Source organism: Triplophysa dalaica, chromosome 1 (assembly GCF_015846415.1).
Source record: "Triplophysa dalaica isolate WHDGS20190420 chromosome 1, ASM1584641v1, whole genome shotgun sequence".
NCBI lineage: Eukaryota > Metazoa > Chordata > Actinopteri > Cypriniformes > Nemacheilidae > Triplophysa > Triplophysa dalaica.
In genome coordinates, this window is record NC_079542.1 from 13,971,043 (window position 1) to 13,996,971 (window position 25,929).

The 25,929-nt window shown below is 37.9% G+C and overlaps 1 protein-coding gene across 1 annotated transcript in view; it reads left to right on the plus strand.

The window, feature by feature from the left end:
- cdh8 (cadherin 8) overlaps positions 1 to 25,610 on the plus strand; it is a 73,855-nt gene extending 48,245 nt beyond the window's left edge. The window contains exons 4-12 of the mRNA XM_056750424.1: positions 2,295 to 2,414; positions 4,701 to 4,868; positions 4,974 to 5,161; positions 11,624 to 11,871; positions 15,118 to 15,254; positions 16,704 to 16,825; positions 17,547 to 17,658; positions 22,967 to 23,218; positions 23,394 to 25,610. Coding sequence (XP_056606402.1) covers positions 2,295 to 2,414; positions 4,701 to 4,868; positions 4,974 to 5,161; positions 11,624 to 11,871; positions 15,118 to 15,254; positions 16,704 to 16,825; positions 17,547 to 17,658; positions 22,967 to 23,218; positions 23,394 to 23,887 — 1,841 coding nt within the window. The 3' untranslated portion in view covers positions 23,888 to 25,610. The remainder of the gene's footprint in view (positions 1 to 2,294; positions 2,415 to 4,700; positions 4,869 to 4,973; positions 5,162 to 11,623; positions 11,872 to 15,117; positions 15,255 to 16,703; positions 16,826 to 17,546; positions 17,659 to 22,966; positions 23,219 to 23,393) is intronic.
- Positions 25,611 to 25,929: the final 319 nt, after the last annotated feature.

The following is a 25,929-nucleotide window of genomic DNA, read 5'->3' on the forward strand; positions in this document are numbered from 1 at the left end:
TATGGAAACCAAAATTTCTGGGCCCCCTACAAATAGGAAAATATAAAGGGGGTCTGCTCTTCTGGGCCCTAAATCAGCCTGGGCCCTTAGAATCGTCCTAACCTTCCACCCCTTTACGGCGCCCATGAGTGTACAAGTCAAAAGGAGAATCAACAGCAAGCCTTTGGAACGCTGACACTGGAATGTCAATATTTCCAGCCACAATGTCCCTAAAGACATTCCATGCTTTCTCCCGTGTTATACGCTTTGATGACAAACAAAACAAGACAGGGCCGACGAGAGCGTGACAAACTTGCACCAATACGGGATGTATGGGGCAAGTGGGTCCAGCGATTACCCTTTCTTTATAACCCAGGCCCCTATATCACTGTGGATGAATGTCTGGTTCATCTCAGGTTCATTTCTGTTCTAACAGAAATGACTCCAAAACCAGCAACACTTGTGTGAAATGCAAAAAATTCGTCTGCAAGGACAAACTTTATGCACATCATGTGCAAAGTGATAAAAGGCTGAAATGTACCGGCTGGTGGGCTGTTCATATTGGTGTTCAAATGCTGTTCCTATTCTATCTAAGCTTTTTGTGTCCTGTCAAACTCATATATTCATACCAAAAAGCACATACGTTTGCATAAAACAATTACTGACACAATGCTCAAATGTACTTTTTTGTGTTTTTATGTGTTTTATATGTTCCTTCTTTCTCCCTTGTTAAAGAATTATGTGTTCCTTAATTATGTGATAATGTTAATAATAAATTGACCAAAAACATGATTCGCGTTACACTACTTGCAATAGGTATTGTGATGTACAAGGGGTGCGGAGTGGTGGGGGTGAGGTGTTGTGGGTTCATTTAAAGGTCTTTTTAAGGACTCACCAAAGATATATATTACCTGACACAAACCTTTTAGAAAAAAGTCCCATTCTGTAGATTTAAATTCCTGGGGTCAAATTGACCCCAGTGGGTAAAATATGTTATCAGATTTTAGGGTAACAGGAGGGTTAAATCCAAATATGAACCTTTTCTATACAAAAAAAATGTTTTGTTGACAAACATAAATTGGGCAACTTGAACATAGATAAATTATGCTGAGAAAACATAACTTCAATATGTGCAACCAATGTACAAAGACACAGAACAAATAAAAATAAATAAAAAAAATATTTATAGTTGTGTATTGTATTTTATTATATTCAGACCTCAAATATTGCAAAAAAAATAAATTCATATTCACTTTTAAGCAATACAACAGTAATATTTGCACATGTATTTATGAAAAAATCTAAAATATATTTTGTGTGATAACCTTGATTTTTATCTCAGTTTTCCTGTGTCTTGTCATGGTTTCAGTCTTTTTTATATTGTTGTTGAAGACTTTATGTCACTCCTGAGGTTTGATTTTGTTCAAATTGAACAGACAGTGGACTGGAATGGTCACAATACATCTACAAATGCTGATAAAATGAACATTTGGAATATTCTTTATTTTCTGCATCTGTATATATATACTGTATATGAAAAATGTTTATGTGTGTGTGTGAGAAAAATATCAAATATATAGTCAGTATTCTTTGTAGAAGCCTCAGGTGGAGGTAGAGGGTCTTATTCACACTTTTGTTCCTTCAGGAGAAGGTAGGGATGTTCCTCCACTTGGACCTAAATCAAGCTGTGCACGTTCCAGTCTTCAATGCACATGTTTTTCGCTCCGTTTCCGACAGCTCCAGATAGACTACCTGTAGCTGCAGCTCAGGCACGCTTTGTGGTCAGACGTTTACCAAGCTGTCAGTGCTGTGGAACATTCTTTCCAAACAATTACCAAACCATCTGCACTGTCAGCGAGCTGTTTAGCATAAGCCCCTCTGTTTCTCTTATTCGCCGTCTCACTTTCATTTGTTTGTTTCTGTATCTGTCATATTCATTTTTCTCGTCTTTTTTCTGAATTCATCCAAGCCATGGGTTAATGAAGAGGGGTTAGAAGAGCCGCGTGGATTGTTTGTTTGTCTGACTTTCTTCGTTTTGATCTTGTTAAGTCCTGGAGCTGTGATGTATTCTTCCAGTTTGGAAGTCTTACAGCATGGGTGAGCGCCTGTGCACATCTGAGCAACAAAACCTACTTTTATGAGTTTATTCTGGGAAAGCTTTCACACCGTGGCCAGGGTATTATTGAGACAGGGCTACAAAGAAGAAATATTTTCTCTCAAAGAAAACAAGTGCGTAAAATGGACACAATATATGTGTTGATTTGCAGTAAATTGTTTATTGAAGATGTTTTCTTCTCTTTCTCTCTGCTCCATAGGTACATCAGTTACACGAGTAACAGCAACCGATGCAGATGATCCAGTCTATGGAAACAGTGCCAAACTGGTCTACAGTATTCTGGAGGGCCAACCATATTTTTCCATTGACCAAACCACTGGTAAGTGTTTACATACTTTAGCTTTGTTGCCATGAAAATAAGTCATCTCGCAATTTTCGGATGGTCATGAACCATTACAATTGTTTCAAATTCTTATTGTTATACTCAAGGCTTAAAGATAGGGGTGAGATTAATGCCCCCGCATGTGCCAAAAAGAGTTTTAGTCATTCACTCGTTTATCATCATCATCATTATCGTTATTGGAGGTTGGAAATAAATATTAGAGAAAGACTAAATGAACAAGATCATTTTACCTGAAGGACGCATATGCATGCAGATGCCGGTTTTGTTCCGTAATGGCGCACAAAGTAATTTACGCCTTCTTGATTTAAATGACAGGCCTATCTTTGAATTCCATCTGCATTCCGCTTCTTTTTCAACCTTGACTTTGTTTTTTCCCTAATTGCATTTTCAGATGACTTGTTAACACTGCGTCTGTAAGCAACATGATTAAATAATGGTGAAATTACATTAATAAGCAATGAGATGGAAATGAACAGCTCGTAATTTGGAAAAACAACAGACAATAAACAAGTCCTGTATCTGTCCAAATTGTATGTGCATATTAAATAAACAGACTTTAAAAATGAATTCCTTTTTCACAAGAACACCTTGTTGGTTTCATAACCCCGCACGTTTCAATCACCGCCGCTGTCAGCTTTTCTAAGAATGCAAATGGCCGAGAGAAGGTACGAAAGCCCAAATTGAGGTGCTGTGTGCACGGTTTGCGTGATTACTGAACACATGCAAATGGCTTATTCAAGTGAGCCAGATGTTTTAATGAATGTTAATGAAAAATAAGAGGTAAAGGGAAAACAGCCATTAGAAAGCATTTGACACTTTCAGCACCTCACAGGAAATGAGACACGTTAATGATAAACAAGTAAACATTATGCCCCGATTGATTATTTGGTTAATGGCTGGCGACGTAAAAAATAAATAAATGGAAAGTAAACCTCCAAATACCTATGGAAATGAATGTTTGTCTCGCCCTGCTTCTCTGATCGGAAGGAATTCATTTGAATAGTTAATGATGAATAAGGAAGAGAATTGAATGAAGGAAGAAGGATGACAGAGTATTGACAGTGTGCGTAGAGGCATCAAAAGCAATGGCACACGCATTTCAGTGCGAGCATCTTAACTTTTCCATAGTAAATTTATTGTGCCATTCTACTATAAATTGAAGACTCTGATCTTCATGGCAGAACAAAAATCAAAGACATTTAAGAGCAGCATGAAAAGTTTAGCAAACAATGCATGCATGCTGTAAATTATTCAGGCCTAATGGAATCAGCTTCTTGAACACAGTTTCTTTCAATAGAATCTCTTTGAGTCATCCTGGTCATTCTAAAATATCTTGTTTCTATTTATTGTTTTGTCACTTCAACAGAATGGTGGCTATTTCCTAGGATTTAAGCTCATCACACATCGAAGCATCATAAGACTTGCAAATTGTTGTGGGAATCGCTTTCCTAATGCAAAAAATCAATGTGTTGGGCCGAACCCCTTGGGATAAAGATATAAGAACAGCTTTAAATGGTGGGAAATCTCATTCGGCATCTGTCAATGAAGCGAACCGGATGAATGGAAAAACATCAACAAAAAATGTAAAAATATGTCCAGAGGCTTTTGGAACACATTTAGTAAAAAAATATATACACTCCACTTTATTTAATATCGAGGGGTATTTTACTTGTGGGTGTTTTGATGGTTGTTATTTTTTTCTTGGACGGCTGAGTCGATGACTGTGCATATAATATTAATGATTATAAGAGACAGACAGCATAATTCACATTCAGTCGGCATACAAATGACTCCAGGTGCTGCCACAAGTTTGCAGCAAACAAACAAGCTCATTTGCAATGCCAAATAAAAGCGGTACAGGCAATGCGTGGCACACACTAAACTGGCCAAGGTGTCAAGGACGGGAGAAGAGCTGCAACCAACAGCAAATAGATCGCATGCAGTCATTGATTTCAGCTTCACATTTCAACATTAATGTCATAAATCAGAGTCAAATAATGATTTAAAGGTTTGTGTGTGAATGGTTACCCTATGTATTTTTTAATAGATCAAGAATGTGGACAAATAAACTAATAGCATGTGATTCAATCTTTAGGGCCTTTTTGGGATGTTTGATCATGTTTATACAAAATGAACTGTAAAAAAGGTGTTTTTAATTGTATGTTCATTCAGTTTATTATGTATCTATTGATTTAGTAATGGGAAAAACAAATCAATGTAAATTAACTTAAATTAATTATATTTTGTGATATTCTATTATAGCAATTGTTAGGGTGGCTCTGGCAGGGATGGATCGTGAGATGAGGGAAGAGTATCTTATTGTCATTCAGGCAAAAGACATGGGAGGCCACATGGGTGGGTTGTCAGGAACAACTACTGTGACCATCACTCTTACTGATATCAATGATAACCCACCAAAGTTCACAAAAGGTAAAAGCCACACCCACTTACAAACAATATATCTTCAGTGTGTTGTGTTGTGTCTCACCTTATAGACCAGATCTTATACTTTCCTGTACCTGTTGGTCTCTAAAGGCTCTTATGAGTTCAATATTCTTGAGGATCTCGTCATCGAGAAGCCTGGAGGAAGAGTAAAGGCGAACGACAGAGACATCGGGGAAAATGCAAAATCAACTTACAGCATCATAAGTGGAGACGAGCGGGCCGTGTTTGAGATTGTCACTGATGCTCAGACTCAGGAGGGAATCCTCAGACTCAAGAAGGTAAGACCGAAAAAATAGGTTTAATGTGCCATAGGGACTGTCGAACAGTTGTAAACTGTCAGTTATAGGATTGTCACGCTGTGCTGCGTATTGTGGAAAATATGAAAAGTGGCTCATTACCGATGACAAATGACTATTGCAAAGGCAGGAGCTCTCGTTTTGTATTGCTTGTTGTCTTCCTCTACAGAAGCTGGAGTGCTTTTTATAGCCACTGGGAATTTCAGAGGTAATATATTCTAACTTTTTGACATAGTTGCAGGATTTTTTTTGAGAATTGGGGGTGGGCAGGAATTGGCTATCAAAATTGGGCAAGCACCGGCGTGCTTAAAACGTACAACGCTGCTGTTAAAATCCACACAATGCAAGCATCTTTATTGATTGGAAGTTCTTTTTTAAAGGACTTCTATAAATGATGTGTCAGGATCTTGTTCTTGTACAAATGAAGCCCTACTTGGCTTAAAAACTACACTGAAACTGGGAAAACTGCAGTCTAGGTGTTCAGAGATTTGAGAACTACTGTACTTAAAGACCCCTTGACTTGCCTTCATTCCAATCTCAGTCCTTGTGTTGCGGCGTATATTTGCATATGGAATGGCCATTGTATGCAAATGAAGAACCCTTCAGAGTGGATGAGGGGACAATGAAGCTCTTTTATCTTACAGGAACATCTACACTGCAGCTGTGCAGCAACAATGCCACACAACATCTCAAACAACATCAGAAAACATGTTACATTTTACAAGACAAAAAATATATTTACCCTTGAATACTGAACATATCAAAATATTGCAAAATGTTGAGATCTTGAGAATATGATTAACTTAAATTTAAGGCATCGTTCGTACAGTATATACATTTTTTGCACAATTTACATACTCTACATTATTGAAGAGTAAATATTTTGTGATTTTTAAGGTCCAACAACAAGTTTACGTACACACACAGTGTATAAACACTTTCATTTTATAATAATTGACAGCTATTATTACCTTACTTCTTGACTGACCTTGACTGAATCTTTCGTCAGATGGTCTAATCTGCTGTGATTGGTCTACCACGTGTAGTGTCGCAGATTGAACGTAGGCAGGCATTACACAGACTGACACAAATCCGACCTGGAACTGAAATTAGAATTCAGAGTCGACTCCTCTTTTCCCAAGCCAATAACTTTGTTATTCGTTCACTTTTGGCTTTAACTTGGCAGACTGCTTAAATTCACACACAGCAACATTACACACTGCAGGAAATGTAATTTTAAGGACATTGTAATATTCGCTCTTTAACTACTCCAGCTCATTCATGACGTTCAAATATGAAGACATTTAGCGATTCCGGTTCTCCCTCATCAGTTTCCTAATTTTGTGTAGGGATTGTCAAATGAATATGGTCTCAAACAGCAGGCAGACAAAGAATACGAATAAGAAAGGCAGAAAAAAGATCCAGAGGCACAGCTAGAAATAAATAAATAAGAAGTGATTGGGTTTGTCCGTGGTCTCTCGCAGCAGAATGTGTAATAGTGTGCCTGTTATTCTCCGTCTTCTCATCCCATAGCACTTGGCCCGGAATCTGTTGTCTCCAATGCTAATAGCATGATGGATGGCATTGCATGAGGAAAACAGGCAATCAACAGCCCGCTCAACGCTAACCTCTATACCTCCAGACGGCTTTGGAGTTCAGGAGAGCAGAACAAGCTTGTAACGCACACAACCCTTATTTTTCCTCAATTTTTTGCACCTGCCACTGTGCTCGAACGCTCATTTTCCCCAGGCGCTGGGGCCGAGCCAGCATGCGCCGAGCATCATCTGCACCGGGTCGCCAGTCACGGCCTTCTCCAACAATTAAAATTTAGTTTTACTGCTTCTAAATAGTGAATGGGCATGACCAAAGATCCTTTGTAGCAAGGTTAAACATATTGATCTGATTGAGACGCCACAGGATCAGGCAGTCCAGATACCGCTTTGTTGTAAAGAGATCCCCGCTTTCATCTCTCCCCTGCCCCCTTTAGGCGGTTATGGAGGTGGTGGAGAGGGATGCTGTACTATATGCCCCCCACTGCTGATCTTTGATGGTTGTAAATGTGTCCTGTATACAAACACTCTCAAACCCTGCTGGGGGTGAGTAGGAGATTTCGAAACAGATGTCCATGAGATCCAGAGTAAAATATACAGGGTAAATAATTACAGTAAGACTGATCTGTATGCATGCAATGGACACATGCAACCACAAATTGCATTATTTTGGAAATGATGGAGCTTAGGGGACAGCCATTGTCAAACAGTGCTGAAACAGATACCCGTAGGGATGCAATATTGCAGTTGAAGAGCAGAGAGTTTAATGGAATGGATGAATATAAAAAGCAGGAGGCGTTGGCATGATATTTTTAGATAGAACAGATTTGCTGTGTCTGTAATAAGAGAGGTTTGTTTCAGTTGTGCCAAATGCAAACCTGCACTTTCATGACGTCCTGACGTGAACTACAACAAAATGCTATAATTTCTAGTACGTTGTTGAGAGATGCTAACATTTTTAAGTACCTTTCTTTCTTTCTCTCTCTCTTTCTTTTTCTGTCGTTCTCTCTTTCTTTCTTTCTTTATTTCTCTCAATCCCTTTTTTTACATTTGAGCCATAAAACCCTAAAAGCTGTTACTAAAATTGAATAGTCTTGTACAGCATTGACCTTTTCCAAACCAAGCAAGAAGCCAGACTGCAGCTTGTTCAGGATTTTACGTCAAATGGAAACGTTTGCTTGTAAAACTCTGCTGAACACTGTGCAAAAGTATTTAGAACTTCAGTATTACTTCACGTTGTGGATCCTACACTAATTTCTGGTTGTCTGTGATGCTCTTCTGAAACTCCAGTCCATTAAGGTGGAAAAATAACAGGTCTGTCAAAAGAATGAACACCAGAAATGCTGCAGGACCAGATGGAATCCCTGGGCAGATCCACACGGCATGTGCGGATAAGTGTTCACTATCATTTTCAGTCTTTTCCTTGCCCAGTCTCTTATATATGAAAGTTTTAAACATCCTTTATTGTGTTATCCTGTGCTGGAAATAACGAAATCCACCTTGATCGTAATGGCTGCGACCTGGTGTCTCTCACCTGTAGACATGAAGTTCTCTGAAAGAATATTCGTTCAATCTCTTGCATTTGAGGAATACAGTTATCCACTTATGCACATGCTGTCACTTTTGTTCTGCAGACAACACTATCACACATGTGCTCGGGAGGTTGTGAATGGTGTTTGTAGATCACAGGCGAAAACCAGGTCACATCGCATGTACCGGCACATCATGAAAGAGAGACACCAGTTGGCAAAGGTTGAGAAACGGCAACTTTTGAAAATGGTGATTTTTCATTTCAGACATTTAAGATTGCAGATGACACTGCAGTGGTGGGTCTTATAGTAAGAAAGCTTGCAGTCCCCCTCAAGGTGAAGAACCTGATACCCTCCTCTCTACCACTGAAAGTAAGCAAGACACATGCTGATAGCTTTCAGTAGAAATCTGGGAAGGTGCACAGACATCTCTTGATCATGACGCTGTGGACAGAATGAAAATTGTACCTGGGTGTTCATAGTTTAGAGAACATGTTAGATAAACCAGCAAGTAAAGAAGCCCGAACCATCTCGGATGTCAAGGCAGATTCTGATGAAAGTGATACGGTCAGCTCAGGGTACCACCAAGTGCTCTTTCCAAACAGCAAAACATACATCAGAAAAAGCAGGACCAAGGCCAGGAAAAATGTTAAGCATCTCAGTCCCCCCTAAACAACAGCTCTTAACACAGCTGCGGTCAGGGCAAGACTACTACAGTCTCAATGCTCAGTACTTCCCTCAGGCGATCTGGATTCCTAACAAGGACATTGCCAAGGGACTGCAGTAGCTTATTCCAAAACACATACTTCATGTCATCACTGAAGATGTATCTGTCATGAGCTATTCTACCTCATGCACCATGTGTGTGCAACTTCTCATTTTATTGTTATTCTAACTTCATTTTTTACAAACTGATTGTCTTATTATATAAGTACGCAATAAAGTCACTGTTCAAAAACACCAAAATCAAGAAGTAATAGGCTAATTTCTACACGGTTTTACTGCTTTGATTGGATAAGAGATGGCGTAGCTGGAGGCTTCTGTGAATTTGATAAGAGATGTAACGTTAGGTTACACATTAGCACCATTCACAGTTTTCGCACGTCATTAGAATTATCTGGAGACCTCCTGTGATTTATAAATTAGCTCCACACATCGGTATTTCATGTGACGCATTGGCACGGGATGATTTTACTCAAATTTACTGACCTTTTTTCCGGACATCAAGCGATCTCTAACATGCAATAGTGACGCATAGTAGCCTACACAAATGTTTTACTCACATAAGATTGCTGCACCTTTCCTATCGGATCCAATATTCACAACACTGCACTGCTTTTAACTTTTAGTCATTCCACAAATCCAGTGTCGATCTCGGAGAAATGAGACGAATATACGCTTCATGTTTTTTCCACATGAGCTGGAACGTCTTTAAAATAAAATTTTAACCCCAAATTGCTAATGTCAGAATCTGAAGGAAGATTATGCATTGACTGTATTCTTCCACAACCAGGGGTGGCACAATATTTAGCTATCTTTAAGCTCTATCTGGTTCCGCACTACTTGTGTTACTTCAGAATTATCATGCGCGAACCAGTGGGCGGGACTAGAAAAGTAGTCATTGATGTTTTTCTATGGAGGCAGTGTTCAACCTATCAATGTTGTAAAAGATAGGTGCATTCCAGAACCTGGTGTTCGCTGGGCCTGGTGTCAATAACAGATGTAATCTCAGACGTTTTCAGTTCTGACACTTACATGATGTTTGCGTGAATACGATTCCCTCTTATATAACAAAAGCTCGGGTTAAAATTGCAATTTTAATTCATGCCTCCTTTAAGTTAAAGTTGGCAGTTGCTGAAGAAATGCTTTTCACTGTTAAGTGCTGCGTATGTGGCAAATAAAAGACAATTTATTTTACTTGAATAGAGCAAATGCGGGCCACTCAACCGTAACAAAAATCTCTGTGTAATATTAGCCTATATAGCAGGGTGTCACAAAAGAAGTCATTACATTACAAAAATAACTTTGTAATAACTCATCTAGAGTTAGCGAAAAAATATTATAGTTCACAAATTATAAAGTGGTCGTCGAGGAGGTAGAATTAAGTGTTCTGAAAATATCACTGTGTCCATTGAAGCATGACAGTTATTATTAATATTGCTTGTGTTTATTTTGGTAAAAATATTTTTCATATTATTTCATTTTAGAAATAAAACTTTGAAAACAGAGAACTGAGAGTACACATTTGAAGTGTTATGGTCTCAATGCTTTTTAAAGGAACGTCATGTTTTCCATTCTTTTGGAACAATTGTGGTGGTTAAGGTGGGGAAAGGAGATCAAATTATATAAAATCTCCCAAAATCCTCCTGCACTGCAGCACACAGAGGTTCATGGGCTGTTCTCATACGGGTGCCCTGCTGTCAACCACTGTGACTTCAAAGCTCGCTGAAAGAGGAACTCCAGCTGCTCCCAGGCCCAGCTGGGACTGCTCTCGGCCCAGCTTCAGCGTCCGTGTGACCTCCCCAGTGGGACGGGGGCTTTTTTTTTTGATAACATAAGCACATACTGTACGTTTTTCATTATACCATTTTCCTGACTCCCAGAGCCGGTTCCTTCTTGGTTTCTCTTCAGTAGTGGGGTCATTTTTTGTTTTGTCAATAAAAGTATGACCATTGCGAGAGGGAAAGCCATGACATTTTTACTGGATGGAAATTGTCAGGGAGGAATTGACCAGAACTGCAGCTCTCTATGTATAGTGCTCTATGCACTCTACATCACTCCGCCGTAGCATGTTACCCAGGTGGGCTTATTTCATCCGTTTACGTAAACAGAAATCACAAATATTTATCCTGGAGTACGAATAATTCCCAAATTGTATTTTATCTGCTGTTCAATAATGTCTTCCCATTGGATAATTGCCTCAGAGAACACATTAACAATGTTAACGTCATGATATTGTGGGCCAGGATTCATTTAGTTTTCAAACAACACAAACATACAAATTATCTTTTTTCATGATTTCTTAACGATTTGCAATACGGTCCTCGTGTTTCCATTAGATTAACCTTATTTGCAGGCTCATTTAAATCCCAACAAATGCTGTCTCAGCCACAAATTAATAACACATCCCACGCTCCAGGTAAAAGTGTAGTTATTGCTACTAAATATTATTTTTGTTTGTTGTGTTATGGGGCCAGCAGCAGTTTAAATCTTAGCCCCGGTAAGTCGTAAAGTGGGGGTTAGATGGTGCAATTACAACCAGATCTGCAAACCCAGCAAACTGAATGTGCTGAAATCATAAAACATTTATCCTTATTTCAGCATCCGTTAATAACAATGCCCATTTCTTCCCCCTCTGTTTCCAGCCTTTGGACTTTGAGACCAAGAAATTCTACAACCTTACCGTGGTGGCTACCAACATACGTGCTGATTCGGTTACGGGTGGGCCGTACATGGACCAGGCCACAGTGAAAGTTGTCGTTGAAGATGCAGATGAACCCCCGATTTTCAGCAAGCCTGCATATCTCTTCGATGTGCATGAAAACGCCGCGATAAACACGGTTATAGGATCAATCACAGCAAGGGACCAGGATGCCCCGCACAGCCAAGTCAGGTAAGGACATAATTTTTAGCACCTTGACAGTTGTGCCATTTCTTTTTGCTAAACAGGCCCAGAACGTCCTCATTAGATCAAGAGTATATCAAACTTCAAGCTTCCACATCAATTTGATATGCGAGCGCTCTTTCGCAAATGCATCCCAGCAGCCATTAAAAGCTGCTGATGAAATTGCTTGTAGAGGTGCATTTGCATTGAAACTAAATGGAGCTCTCACCTCCGCAGAATTGGTTGCACTGGGAGAGAGGGAGGACAATGCCACAAAAAGATTCCTCTCACTGATGTATTTCACTTCTGTGACTTCCCTACTTGAAAAAATTTCAAGGGCACCTTGAGTATAGGTTATATAGCCAATTTCTCGCAGTCCAACCAGCATTGCATTAATTCTCTAGTGACTTGCCATGTTTCGGGGACAACACTCAACAGGTTGTGTAATTACGTGGGGAACAGGGAGAAGGCAAGAATTCAGAGATTGGGTTTCAGTGGTGCAATGGAGTTTATATTAAGTGAGCGTTCCCTTGTGTGTGTTATATTTATTTATTCAAAGAGCTCCAGTGACCATGTCCTCAAGACTTGGTGTCTTTCTCGTGCACAAGAGCTGTTCTACATACTGCAGGTGGCAAGCTATGTAAACTCTGTGTAGCAGACATTACATTTACATTTCATTACACTTATGCATGTGGCAGACCCTTTTTTACAAAGTGACTTAATGCTTTTAGTTCTTGCATTATGCATATGATCAATTCATGTGTTCCCTTGAAGCCAAACCTATAAGCATTGATAGCTTTTGGTTATTTGTTGTTGTTGTTACAGATTATGGATCATAATCAGAGGTTTGATTGCTTGCATGTTATAGTCGTTTAAACACACCTGAGCAGACGTCTGTTCGTTTAGACCTTGCTTTTCTCAATGCGGAATACATTTTCATTTGTTGTTTTAGTCTTCGCCTTGGGCCAAAATGAATTTTCCTTCTTGCTGTCAATTGCATTTGTGCACCCGTTGTTCTGACATTTTGCCTCTTCGTACCGATATTATTGGGATGATGAATTACTTTTATGCCGGGGCCGTCCAATAGATTGTGTTAGGTACAACATGACAACGTCCACTTAAGCATTAAAAGATGAATTATCTTTCCTAATGTGATCCAAGGATTCTTTGTTGTTCGATTCGTTTGGACACGATAGCATCCTTAAATGAGTTTCAAACCCTAAAGTGGGAAAGTCGCATGTCTTTCCGTAAGGAGCAGGAGAGTTAAAGTATTTAAAGGTAAAAGCCACTTTGTAAATAGGAAACAGATAAAAAGATGACTGACTCTATCTACCAAGCGGCCCAAGTTATATTTCAGAGAAATGAGATAACCGTACCTCGGCATAAATTACAAGATTTCCGCTTGAATACGGCTTATTGTGCAGATTGGTTTGGATGTCACGTCAATGGCATAGGCAATCAAGATGAAATAGGGGAAGATTGTAAAAAATATGTGGGGTAATTGATGGTCTGGTAAAAATGAAAATGTCAGTTTTAATCACAGCAGGACACGAAAATAGTCACTCACTGATACATTGTTCAACATCAGCCTGACCTCTTAGACCACCACTCTCTTTACCCCACATCTCTCTTTCTGCCTCTCCCTCATCCATATCCTTTTTTTCTAGCAACAGCCCCAAAGCTATAGTAGTGCATTGAACCATAAGACATTCCAGGTAAATGTCTCCCTAAAACACTGCAAAATTTCTCTTGTTATTGTGAACTTGACGTGCATCAAATGGTACCAAGCTGTGTCCAAGTTCAAATTAAGCCTGTTAAGAGTATTGTCTATCTGTCAAAAGAAGTGGTTGTAATCAGTGGGGATCTTTTAACCTTCTCTGACAGATTTCCCTCTGGCTCCAGCTGTTGTCTTGAAATCTGATGTCTAACATATGCTAATACATGGCCACTGCTCTTGATAGAATTTGCATTATATTATTGTGCACTTTACCTACATAGAATAGTTTTTCATTTGACTTCATTACTGTGGCACATTTAAAGAGTTCTGTCAACTGGAAACCATCATGTACAGAATAAATTTGTTACTATGAAGTTCTCTTAATTACTCTATTACCCAACATAATGACTACAGGCTTAGAGAACATGCTTAGTGTTCTTATTTAGAAGATCAATTAAATGTATTTTTCAATTAAATACAAACATTTATATAAACATATTCGTTCACTTTAAATTACATTGCTATTTTTAGAAAATATATGTCAAGCTGTTTTTTATCTTATTGTGTCGAATTAATCAGTGAACAACGTGCTCTTAATATTAAATTGTTTTGTGGAAGGGCTTGTAATTACACACTGGGATTGTGTTTGCTGTGGTAATTATATTAAGGTTAAATATGTGGTTTGTAAAAAGAGACTTAAAGAAGCCTTGTTTGAATTATTTTGTTCATCACGCATGAACTGTAATAACACATCTCTATAAAGGCCACTAGTAAGAGAATCGTAGCATTTCTCAAAAAAAATCTTTGGTCTTTTACATATCTATACACCTTTAAACACGACACACTTGCTATTCTATGGAATACCGAATAACAAATTTGATTGTTTACCCCCCCCCACTGATAAAAAAGTGTTCCCCACTGTAACTTTGTCAGTTTGATTGACACATAGCAGAACATTTCAGGGTCTGTCTCTCTGTGGTATGTGAAGCTGTCAGAGCTTGACTGAAATCTACTCAGCCTCCCGGAGACTGTTCCCAGGTGGGAATGCTGTCTGGATGGCTGCGTTGCGTCAGAGCTCCTCCTGGACCTCCACCCTTATTCTCAGGATCTTTATCATGGCTAAACATTTTTCACACATTTCAAATCCAGGGCACACATTCTTTTTTCATTGTAATTCTTTATTTTTTGCTGCAGGAGCTTTCTTTGAGCAGTTGGACAATCTCAATAATCTCATATCTAGTTTTTTAGGGAGAACATTACATTAATAATTCAGAGATTAGTCATTTAGAGGTACATCTGAACCGAGATGAATACAAATAATTTATTAATTTGGGTCAAATTTCAGGTTTTTGTCAACCATGACAAAACATCTTACGTTAACAAACAAAAAGTGTATTAAATATGATGTACAGTAGTACAGTGTATGTATACTCATGCATACTATGCTGTAGATATTGTAAGTAACCTTCACCTGTAGAAAATGGAAAAATGATGTACTGAGGTCTGTTTCTTGTTTTCTCCCTGTTTTCTTTCTGCAGGTATTTTATTGACAGGCACACAGATTTGGAGAGGCAGTTTAACATTAATGTTGATGATGGGAAGATCACATTAGCTAAACCTCTAGATAGAGAGACGGAAATGTGGCACAATATCACAGTGACAGCCACTGAAGTCAGTAAGTACCATTTTTACTTTATCTTGTTCAGATAACAACCTCAAAGAGATTTATTACAATAAAGCACTAAGATATCTCTAAAAACATGTACAGAGGCACATCAAGCCGATTAGATCAATCACATTTGGCATCAGTTTTAATTATGTAAAATAATTTGCGATGCAGAAGCAAATGTTGATATGTATATTCAGCCTTTCAAAGGGTACTTAGATATAAACTTCAAATGAACTGTGACAAAAAAAAAACTTATTTTACACCACAGGTTTTAATTTAGCCATCAATAGATTTTAAGGTGGTAAAGTTTTACTTGAAAAACTGAATGCACAGAGATTTTCCTGAGTTAAATGGCTTAGCAGTCCATTTGTGGACATCTAATGAGTAATTTTGACTTGCGGCAGAGCTGTTTGCTGTACATAATAGATAAAAGAACATCTGTTGACTGGATAAAGAACTTATTAAACAGAAGCTGTGGACCAGAAATAAATACTACACAAGCTATCCATAAACCAGGAGATTCGTTTTGATTGGCATGTAGAGCTACATTATTCGGATGCTGGAGCCAAAAATGTTTCCCCGGAGGAGAAAGAACCCTGACGTTGTCGTCGACAATTAGCATAAGATGTCTATGAGCTCAAACATTAGAGTAAACTGAATTTAAGGGCTCCTCAAACCGCTACATTTTATATTAAACTAAGCATGTTTCTCAGCAGTTCAACGTGTTGACCAAAACTGGATTTCTGGTTACAGTTCCGACTTGATGCCTTCGATAAAAATAAGCACAATTTGAATAGAAATTTAAGTACAACTGTATGAATTACTGTATGAGCATGATTTAAGTTAGGCTATTTAAAATGACATATTAATAAAACAAAGCCTGAAGAACATCTGAAGTACACCTCTTTACCCTTGCAAAATGTTAAAAAATATATATATACACTAGTTTGCCCTGAAATGACCATGTCATGTGCTAATGCCAACCGACTAGATAATTGCTTTAAAAGTCAGTGGTTGCAACCCTAATTAAATACAATCATTTACAGGGGTCCTCAAAAGGGACTCTAAATTACTGCCAATGAATAATTCCAATGCAGAGTTAATCTAATTAAATTGCCCTTTATTGTCTTCTAGACTTCAGCTGCCACCGTTTTATAAATATTAATTTTTTTAACCTTCATGTATTAAACATGCACCTGTACGGGGAATTTCAAAAGGACCATGAATGTGTTTTTTTTTCCTTCGCCGTAATCGTGTTTTGCATACTTGATAACGTCTAAAGCTCAGACGGATGTGGCGTCTCATCTGTCTCTCTATAAACCTAGAGGATGAGAGAGAGAAGGCAAAAATAACTGGGTCATTGTATTTACCTGGGATTTGCAACCGCTCACTTTCATGTTTGGACATCATACTTGTGTTTTCAGTGGTTTACCAGCTCGTCTCTTTTCACATTAGGAAACCACAGCCAGATTTCCAGAGCCATAGTGGCGATCAAAGTGCTGGACATAAATGACAATGCCCCCGAGTTTGCGACCGAGTATGAAGCTTTCCTTTGTGAGAATGGCAAACCTGGACTGGTAAGAAAGCATCAATCAGACTTGCTTGTAACATCACCCTCTCACACCTCCTCTGTTACGATCGGCCACGGTAAATTATAGCCTATTGATTTTAGAGAGGGAGAGAGAAAAAGTAGGAGTCACCTGTGTGGCCTTTTTAGCTACTTTCTCTCCCTGCAGAAAATGAAAACAATCAGATCCTTTCAGAGTCAGCAACACTTCAACCAACATGCTGTGACTTAAAGGTGCTCAGTGTAATTTGCAATATAATAGTTATAGTTAATAATATGAACTATGTCTTTAGAGGCCTTACATAATGAAGTGTAAAGTTTATTTGACTTTAGAATGAGCTATTTCTATTAACTTACACCGAGGGTCCCCTTGCGTGTGAATCCTTCTCCTCCACCTGCAACATACAGTAGTCAGTGAGAACACTCTGCACCTATGTGGTGAGAAGAATGACCGGGATGACAGGGTCCTGCTTTTACCCTAACGGTTAATCAAAAAGATAAAGAACTTGTCTTACAAAAGGATGGAAGATATATGGATGGACTTGGCATAGAGAAGCGGGCCGCCAATGACAGCGCCCTATAGCTTAGGGTCTCTACTTTTATGAGTGAATGGGACAGATTTTTCATTGTGTGTTGGTTGCTGTCAGTTTATGGCACCATATGAAGTCAGAAGTGAAGTATCGTATGCCCTTTAAGTGTCCACCAACCCATCTCTGTGTCTGTGTCCACAGGTGATTCAAACCATCAGTGCTGTGGACAAAGACAATCCTTCCCAGGGACACACATTCCATTTCCGCCTGGAGACACTCAACAATCCCAATTTCACCATCAAAGACAATTTAAGTAAGAAGAATATACGAGCGTGAAAGAGAGGGGGGAAAAACAGAACAAGGGAGACATCTGCAAGTGCAAACATTTCGTGTCGAACGCGAGCATGTTCATGCGTTTAAATGGGAAATCTGGCAGAATTAGTGTACCCAAAAGTTAACAGATGCACAATTGTCTGGACATCAGCTGTTTTTTACTCCCCAGTGCATTGTGAAACATAGCAAATGAACAGAATCCGAAACCACTTTCGGGGAGGGTTAGCGATGCTAGCTCAATGTAGGGTAACATACTCGAGGCTGAGGATGCGCAGCAGATGGTTTTAAATTTGTTTGCTAAACATACTTATATTCTTTTTCATTTTATCGTATAACCTACTCGACCTTCCTCTCCAGTCGGAGCTCCTGCTGTTTTTTCTGCACAACCAAGTATTGCACCATGCTTTCGAAGACTTAAGGGAAAACTGTATTGATCTAGTTCCATTTGGCATGTGGCCTTATGGATGACCGTTGAAGGAGTTGTTGTTTTGGCTGCTCACCAAAAGGAGGAAACGTGATATTTTTGAACCAGACAGATCAGACGTTACATCAAAGGAAGTCTGCCATCAAAGGGACAGACATGTGTTGAGTTAATATGAAAGTAAGAGAGAGTGAGAAAAGAAAAGGAATTGTGGATTCCCCTCTATCTTTAAAGTATATTGAGTGGAGCTCCAGAAAATAACAATATGATATGAAATATAGGAAATATATAATACTAAGTATTATGTATAACAACAATAAAAATAATGATAGTAATAATAATTATAATAATAATTCATATAATTTATATTACATTTTATAATTGTTATTAATAATATTTTAATTAATTATAATTATATATTTTTTTATTTTAATTTTTAGTAATTTATAAACCAATTTTTTGTAACATAAACATATTACTAATATAAATCTAAATGCTTTACTTTAGTCTGATCTCATTGTTCCAGTTGTTTATCAGATAAACCTGATTATCTATTTTTACAAAACTTAGTCCTTTATGACTTATGTTACAGAGAACAAAGAATCCAGAGAGTTGATTGCTATTACAAAAATGAGACTGGGTTTCAAGGAGAAAAGAAAGATGAAACAACAGTGATAGGAAAATCACTGAACAATGGACCATTCAGACAAAGACAGACCTTGAGGACTGTAAGATGAAGCAGACAGGCGGAATGTCATTAGTGACAATCTGAGATATCTTGAAAGGCGGCGTGTATTGTTGGTCAGCCTGAGTGAGTTCAGGTTAAAGATGGCCACTCCATCACACAGACGGGAGAAAGCTCTGTAAGGACATGGAGCTTTGATGCACAGCCTGAGGGCTCTTTCTCATCTCTTCCGTTGCCTGTGTATGTGTGCCTCCATGTGTGTCAGTATGGGCTTGGCATCAAAACGTGTGCCCGGGTTTGACAGCATTTTAGCTATGGCACTTTTCACAGTATACATTCACTAGTGAGACGCATGTGAGATACATATAAATCTAAACATCTGCCTCTTTATTTGTGTTTCCCTTAGTCCGCATTCGATTTGCCGAAATTCAGATTGTTTTACATGTCTCAAATTAATGTTCCAGCTCCATACTCTTAATGTATTTTAACAGTTGTATTATATTTCTCCTGAGAAATGTTAGGAGATACATGTGAGACTAACTGTGCAGTGGCTATCAGGCAGATTCTTTGAAATGCCCGAAACTCTGGTGCAAAGCTGAGGAGGTTTGTTTGTGATGATAACTGTAATTACAGTGGCTGGTGATGTGAAGAGGCCATGGTGAACCGAGAACTGCAAAGTCCACTTCAGTTATCTTGACCCAAAAGAGAAGAGTTATGCATCAGGGCGTTTTTTCCTAAAATAAGGATGACCACAACATAATAGCTGCCCTATAATGTCAAAACCCCTGATGTTTTACATCAATGTTTTCCAGCCTTACAGCGTCATCATACATCCACACTAAAGTAAGAAATGTGTTCACTTGAATGTTTCAAATGAGTTCATTTCAAATGTGTATCACATGATGGAGATCATTTACCATTATCTTTAGAATGATCAAAACTGCAATTGTTACGATCGATACTGTGGGTGAAAAACAGACAGGGCGAACTGAAGCAATTTGTCAAATATAAAATCAGTTGTTTTAAAGCTGCTTTTAGTTTGATATCAGTTTGATTGGGAGAGAGGTTTAATGAGAGGAAAATAGGAGATTGTATTATTCTGGGAAACAGAAAAATACGACTGAGAATTATTTAAGATGACAGCTGACTTGGCCCGCCTTAGTCTTAATGTGTAGATAATTAACACAAATTGAAAAAAAGTTATGTCTATTATATAAAAATTGAAAATGAAATACATTAAAATAATTGTTACTGAAGTAAAAACGTGATAATTATATTTTTATTACGGAGCTTTGGAATCAAGCGTAAGTGCTCCCTGGTGTATAAATTCACTGTTTATATAATATTAAATATCTCTATATCTATAATATATGCATGTGTATATTTATATACTGTATGGGCCATTTTACAGAATTTGTGCAAACTGCTGTCCCACATAAAAAAAAAACATTTAAAAAGTATTCAAGTATTCAAATCTTAGTTGTATACTAAGATCCTTCTTTCATCTCTCGATAACCACAATAATATTTAAAATATCAGTAAGTTTAATATATATATAAAATCATCATTTATTCGGTACTTTCAATTGGGAGATGGGTGTCCCGAGCCCAAACCCCTAAATTTCAACTTATGAAAATATTATATTTTTCCATGGTTGTTTTAAAAAATATTTTTTAGATAAGTCAAGTCCAAAAAAATATTAATTTAATTTCAATGATTTAACTCTATGTAAAAAAAATGTATCCCGGATTTTCATGGTCCTACATGTCGGCAGCGTGTGGAGCATGTTAAAGTGTCAGAGGAAGACAAGGCAAGGAACTTGCTGTGGTGGGGAATTTATTTTCTGAATATAAGACTGGAGCGAGTGGTCTGACAGTAGCCCCGCCATTTGCGTAATCATTTGACAGCATACAGTGATCACGTGCATACAATTCCATGTATTTTCTGTCCATCTCGGCCCCGAGTACACCTTATGAGAGAACAGAGACAGTCAGTTTTTGTGGGTTTTTCCTACTTCTTCTTTCCTACATTTTATTTTAAGTTATATTCTATTGTATTGAAAAGCAAGATAAAATATAAAAAGCATTTTGACCATTCAGTTTATGCAATAGTGAATAAATCGGGTGAATAAATAGAAGAAATAGGAAAAACCATGTTCGGTGTTCGGCCTTCAGCCAAGTGTTTCATTTTTATTTGGCTTCAGCCAAAAAAATTTCATTTACGTGCATCTCTAATGATTAGTATCTTTGAGCTTGGCTTAAAAGTATTCAAAAACTGTCACTACCAAACCAGTCACAACTGAAACGTATCACTGTATCGTTGTTTCAGTAGTGACAAAAATATTTTGTAGTGAGAAAAAGGAACACTATATCCTTTATTTGGGGAAATGAACAAAACTTTGTACAGTTATGCAAATCTTTGGTATTTTAGTATGTTGTAGTAGTGATATACTATGTGAGCTGTAGGTTTTCTATTAGATATTTACTTTCAGATGTGTGTCTGCTATATGGGCCGGCTGCAAGTGTGCAACATAGTTAGTTTCTTGTAATAACATAAAATGTTGAAAGTCTGATTCAGCTCTGCAAATTAAACATTGTGATCACTACCAAAACATTACCATCACATTACCAAATGTCTGTCACAACCGAAACATGGGATGTATATTAAATATTGTAAGTATATTAAACTATCAACTAAGATGTTATGATAGTATTTGATCCAATATATATATAAACTAATGAATCCTTAACTTTGAGATCGGTATGATCAATTTAATGCCTTTTACAAAGAAAGTGGATTTTTTTAAATGGCAAAACGTATATTTAAAAAGTAGATTTAAACAAAATATTAATATGTAAATATAATTATTCTTATTAAGTGATATATTATTGTGTTTTGGTAGTGAAAAAAATTGGGAAGAGGAAGAATTTTCCAAAAAATTCTGAAAAAAGTATATGAAAATGAACTGCATGATTACTAGAAATGTTTACTTTTTATATCATACAATTTGCATACAATTTTTTTTTTCAAGATGTTTCCAGCTCTGATTTTGCACCAATTCTGTAGATTGCCCCTTATACATATCTTGTCTATACACAGGAATGGTCAAAAAAAAGTGTGAAATGCATTCACTGTACCAGTCCGGATATACTATTTATTTCTATTTTATAATACATTTTGATGTACACAGGTTAATATATCCGGACTGGTACAGTGAATGCATTTCACACTTTTTGTGACCATTCCTGTGTATAGACAATTGAAAACAAAGACAGATCATCAAACCTACAAATGAACACTGCATATTAGCAAATACTCTTTGGTGAAATGGGACACATTAGTTCATTGGACAATGTTCTTTGCACGTAATGACACTAACATGAGAAAAAGGAATTTAATTACATTGATAAATCAGCTCACAGCATTCACTGATAATTGCTTTGTGATCTCAGGGAAACAAAAAGAAAGCCATATTTACATTTTTCATTAGCATGTTTATGAGCGGAAATTAAATTCCGACCCTCTTCAGTTTACCAATATTTGTTCCGGTGAGCTCCGTGATGTCCTTTCATTTCATAGTTTGAAATTATGAACTTCCTGTTGTTCTTCTTCATAAAGGAAATAAATAAACACATACATTATCATTTCCGCAGTTGCTCTCAGGACTCTATTAAATGATAAAAAAGCTTTTTCCATAACAGTCGTTCTGTCTGAGGTATTATCTAAACCCAATAGCTGATTCTATTTGCTCTATCCTGAAATAGAATTGAGAAAATATAACAGAAAAGGAAAATTTTTAAAATGATATTTTACAGTGAATGAGCTAAAGGAGCTTTTTGACAGAGTGGAGAAGTAAAAAATAAACTTTGGGGTTTGAGGGGTCATATAATGAAATAACAACTTCTGAACTTCTGTAGATCTCTTCAGTATAAATGAAGAGTTCTTTATGAAGGGTTCTGACTCCCTGACACTTCTTCAATACCCGTTTACCTCTGCTGAACCGTCTCTTCGATACTGACAGCAGGGATTAAGTTTACTTCACATTTAACTGATGTGAACACTTCTGCAAATCTAGGTGCTGTTTTTGTAAATGTAAAGAGTAAATATGTGAATAATATATAGTATTTATATTCCTAAATGTCTTTAATTTTACACAATAAGCTTATGTTTATCTCTCTCCAGATAACTCGATCAGTGTTATTGCCAAGCACAATTCCTTTCGGCGGCAGAAACAGGAGACATACCTCCTGCCCATCGTAGTGACTGACGACGGAGAGCCTCCGATGAGCAGCACAAACACTTTGACCATCCGAGTGTGCGGCTGCAGCCGGGACGGGAATGTGCAGTCGTGTAATGTCGAGGCTTTTGTTCTACCCATTGGTCTCAGCATGGGAGCCCTGATTGCTATTCTAGCTTGCATAATACTTCTACTGGGTAGGTCATTTTAACTGCTTCTTTTGGAACTTACTAATTTATTAATATGAATTTCATTTTGTGTTTTGAATGTGATTTGAATCTAAAATGATGGGGTGTTTCATTTTCTGAAAGACTAAATTTAATGGTAAGACAAAGCCATTAGGAACTGAGCATATTATTTTTTGCTTTGCAGTTATCGTGGTTTTATTTGTGACATTGAGACGACACAAGAACGAGCCTCTCATCATCAAAGACGACGAGGACGTGAGGGAGAACATCATCCGTTACGATGACGAGGGAGGCGGAGAGGAAGACACCGAGGCCTTTGACATCGCCACGCTGCAGAACCCAGATGGCATCAACGGCTATCTTCCCAGGAAGGACATCAAGCCCGACCTGCAGTTCATGCCCAGGCAGGGTCAGCACTCTGGTCCGAATGGAGTAGATGTAGATGAATTCATCAACGTACGGCTTCACGAGGCGGACAATGACCCCACGGCACCACCGTACGACTCCATCCAGATCTACGGCTACGAGGGCAGGGGATCCATCGCGGGCTCTCTGAGTTCCCTTGAAACGGCGTCCTCGGACTCGGACCAGAACTATGACTACCTTAGAGAGTGGGGGCCACGCTTCAGAAGACTAGGCGAGCTCTATTCCGTGGGTGAAAGCGATAAAGAGACTTGACCTCAAAGCCCCATGGACCTTTTGCTTTCGTTCACTCGACTTGTGTATTACGCTACGGGGATTACCAGATGTTAGACACTGCTGTTTAAAGGGGGCGGGGGGCTTTTTTAAATTCTTAGAGAGACCCAATAGCATTAGTCATCTACCACATCAGAGTGCATTGTAATGTCAGAACTTAACAGCGTCTATAGTAGGAGGTCAATGAATCTTGTGGAGTATGATTTTAGATTACTGTCATTGAGTGTCTAGCAGTATTTTTGGGTATTTGTCGTACACTGTGACCACCAGAGGCATCAGAACCTTGATTCTTGGTAGTCGCTTGAAAAGAAAGGAGGGAGACTTTCGGACAAGTTGTAGTCCAGCGTGGCTGCACAGAGGAGAAAAACTGCAGAGGCCTCAGAATGACGCCACTACCCAGCGAAAACAGATATCTTGCAGCCAATCAGATAAAAGAAGATTTCAGAAAGAAAGCAAACTAAATAGCAATACATGATCTACATTACTAATGAATGTATGTGTGGTTTAATGAGAACAAATCAGACTGGCTTTAGGATCTGCCTGTTGACTTAACATTTGACCCTTTGATACTATGTGGCTGGATTTATCGAGTTAACTGGAAAAGCCTCGTGGCTTGCTTTATACAACCCTTTGTATTCACTTGCTTTAAGTGTGGTTCACACTCGAAGATTATTAGACTGTGTGAGGCAGAGACGAGGACAAGAGAATCGTGAAAACAATGAGGCCTTCGTTTTACAAAAGCAAGCATTAAATACTGTTGTATTCAAATGTTTTTAGGAACATTGATGGTGTTTCTTCATTAATGTATATGTTTTATATAAATATATAAATATTCATCGCCAGTTGTCTGTTTTGTGCTGCAGGTATGAGTATATTTGTATTTTTTATTTATTTATTTATTTATTTTGGTATACTTGTTATTTTATGATGAACTTTTCTAAGTTGAGGTTTTCTCTCTCCAGCTTTGTTTCATTCTGCCGCATCAGTCGTTGTGACGCAAAAGCTGTACTGAATTTTCTCTATGGAAATTTACACAGATTGAACACATTTAAAACACAGCGCTCCATCACTACACGGAACTGTGAAAAACAGAGAGGATGTGTTTTTGACCAGGAACGAGAAGTCAATATTTTATTGACACTCTGTGTGTGTATATATTCACATACTGTGTTCATTGAAACCAGTGATCATTTTAAGCACAATAGCTGGGAGCATTTAGTTTGTGTTTATATTTGAGACCCTTGACATTTTTCAAATCCAAAACTGGTCATAGCGAAATCCATTAAAGGAATACAGAAACAGATATGCGTAATGTGCTGCGCTGTATGATATTAGAGCAACAAAGCAAATCAAAACGAAAAAAAATAAAAGATGTACATAGAGTCTTTGCTGATTCTCTTAGCTTTTCTTTGGAGTGAAGGTTTGTCTATGCACGTTAGCTATTGCACATGGGGATCTAGACAGCACTAAGGCTACGTGCATACTATGTTTGTACTGGTGCGATATATGGCAATTCTCTTTGAATGGATGGTAGCCTATATATAAAATAGTATTTCATGCAAATCATATTTTCTACTGTGCTTTAATGCTCATACACTTGTACGTTTAATTAGCTACTCTCTGTATTGTAATCGAAGATATCCATGTATTGTTTCCTACTTTGTGAAATATATTTTTATAAATACTTGTGGCTGTAACTTTCCTTAAACACAGGAATCTGGGAAGTCCATATATATATTGTGTTTTTTCATGTTCTTTTCCCATTTGACACATGAGAAAAAGTTTAAAAGGATGATGAATATTGTGTTGAACTGAATTAAGCTCGACCAGGATGTATCTTTATACTCTCACTTCTTCCAGTGGCTGATCTCTTTATGACTGTCATCACGTCACGATTTACAGCTCCTGTACAGAAATGTTACTTTACTGTCAGACGGAATCCTTTGTGAGAGATGCTGAAAGAGTTTTAATTATCTGTCCCCCACAGTGCTTTCCAACAAAGTGGAGGCTTACGTGCCATAATC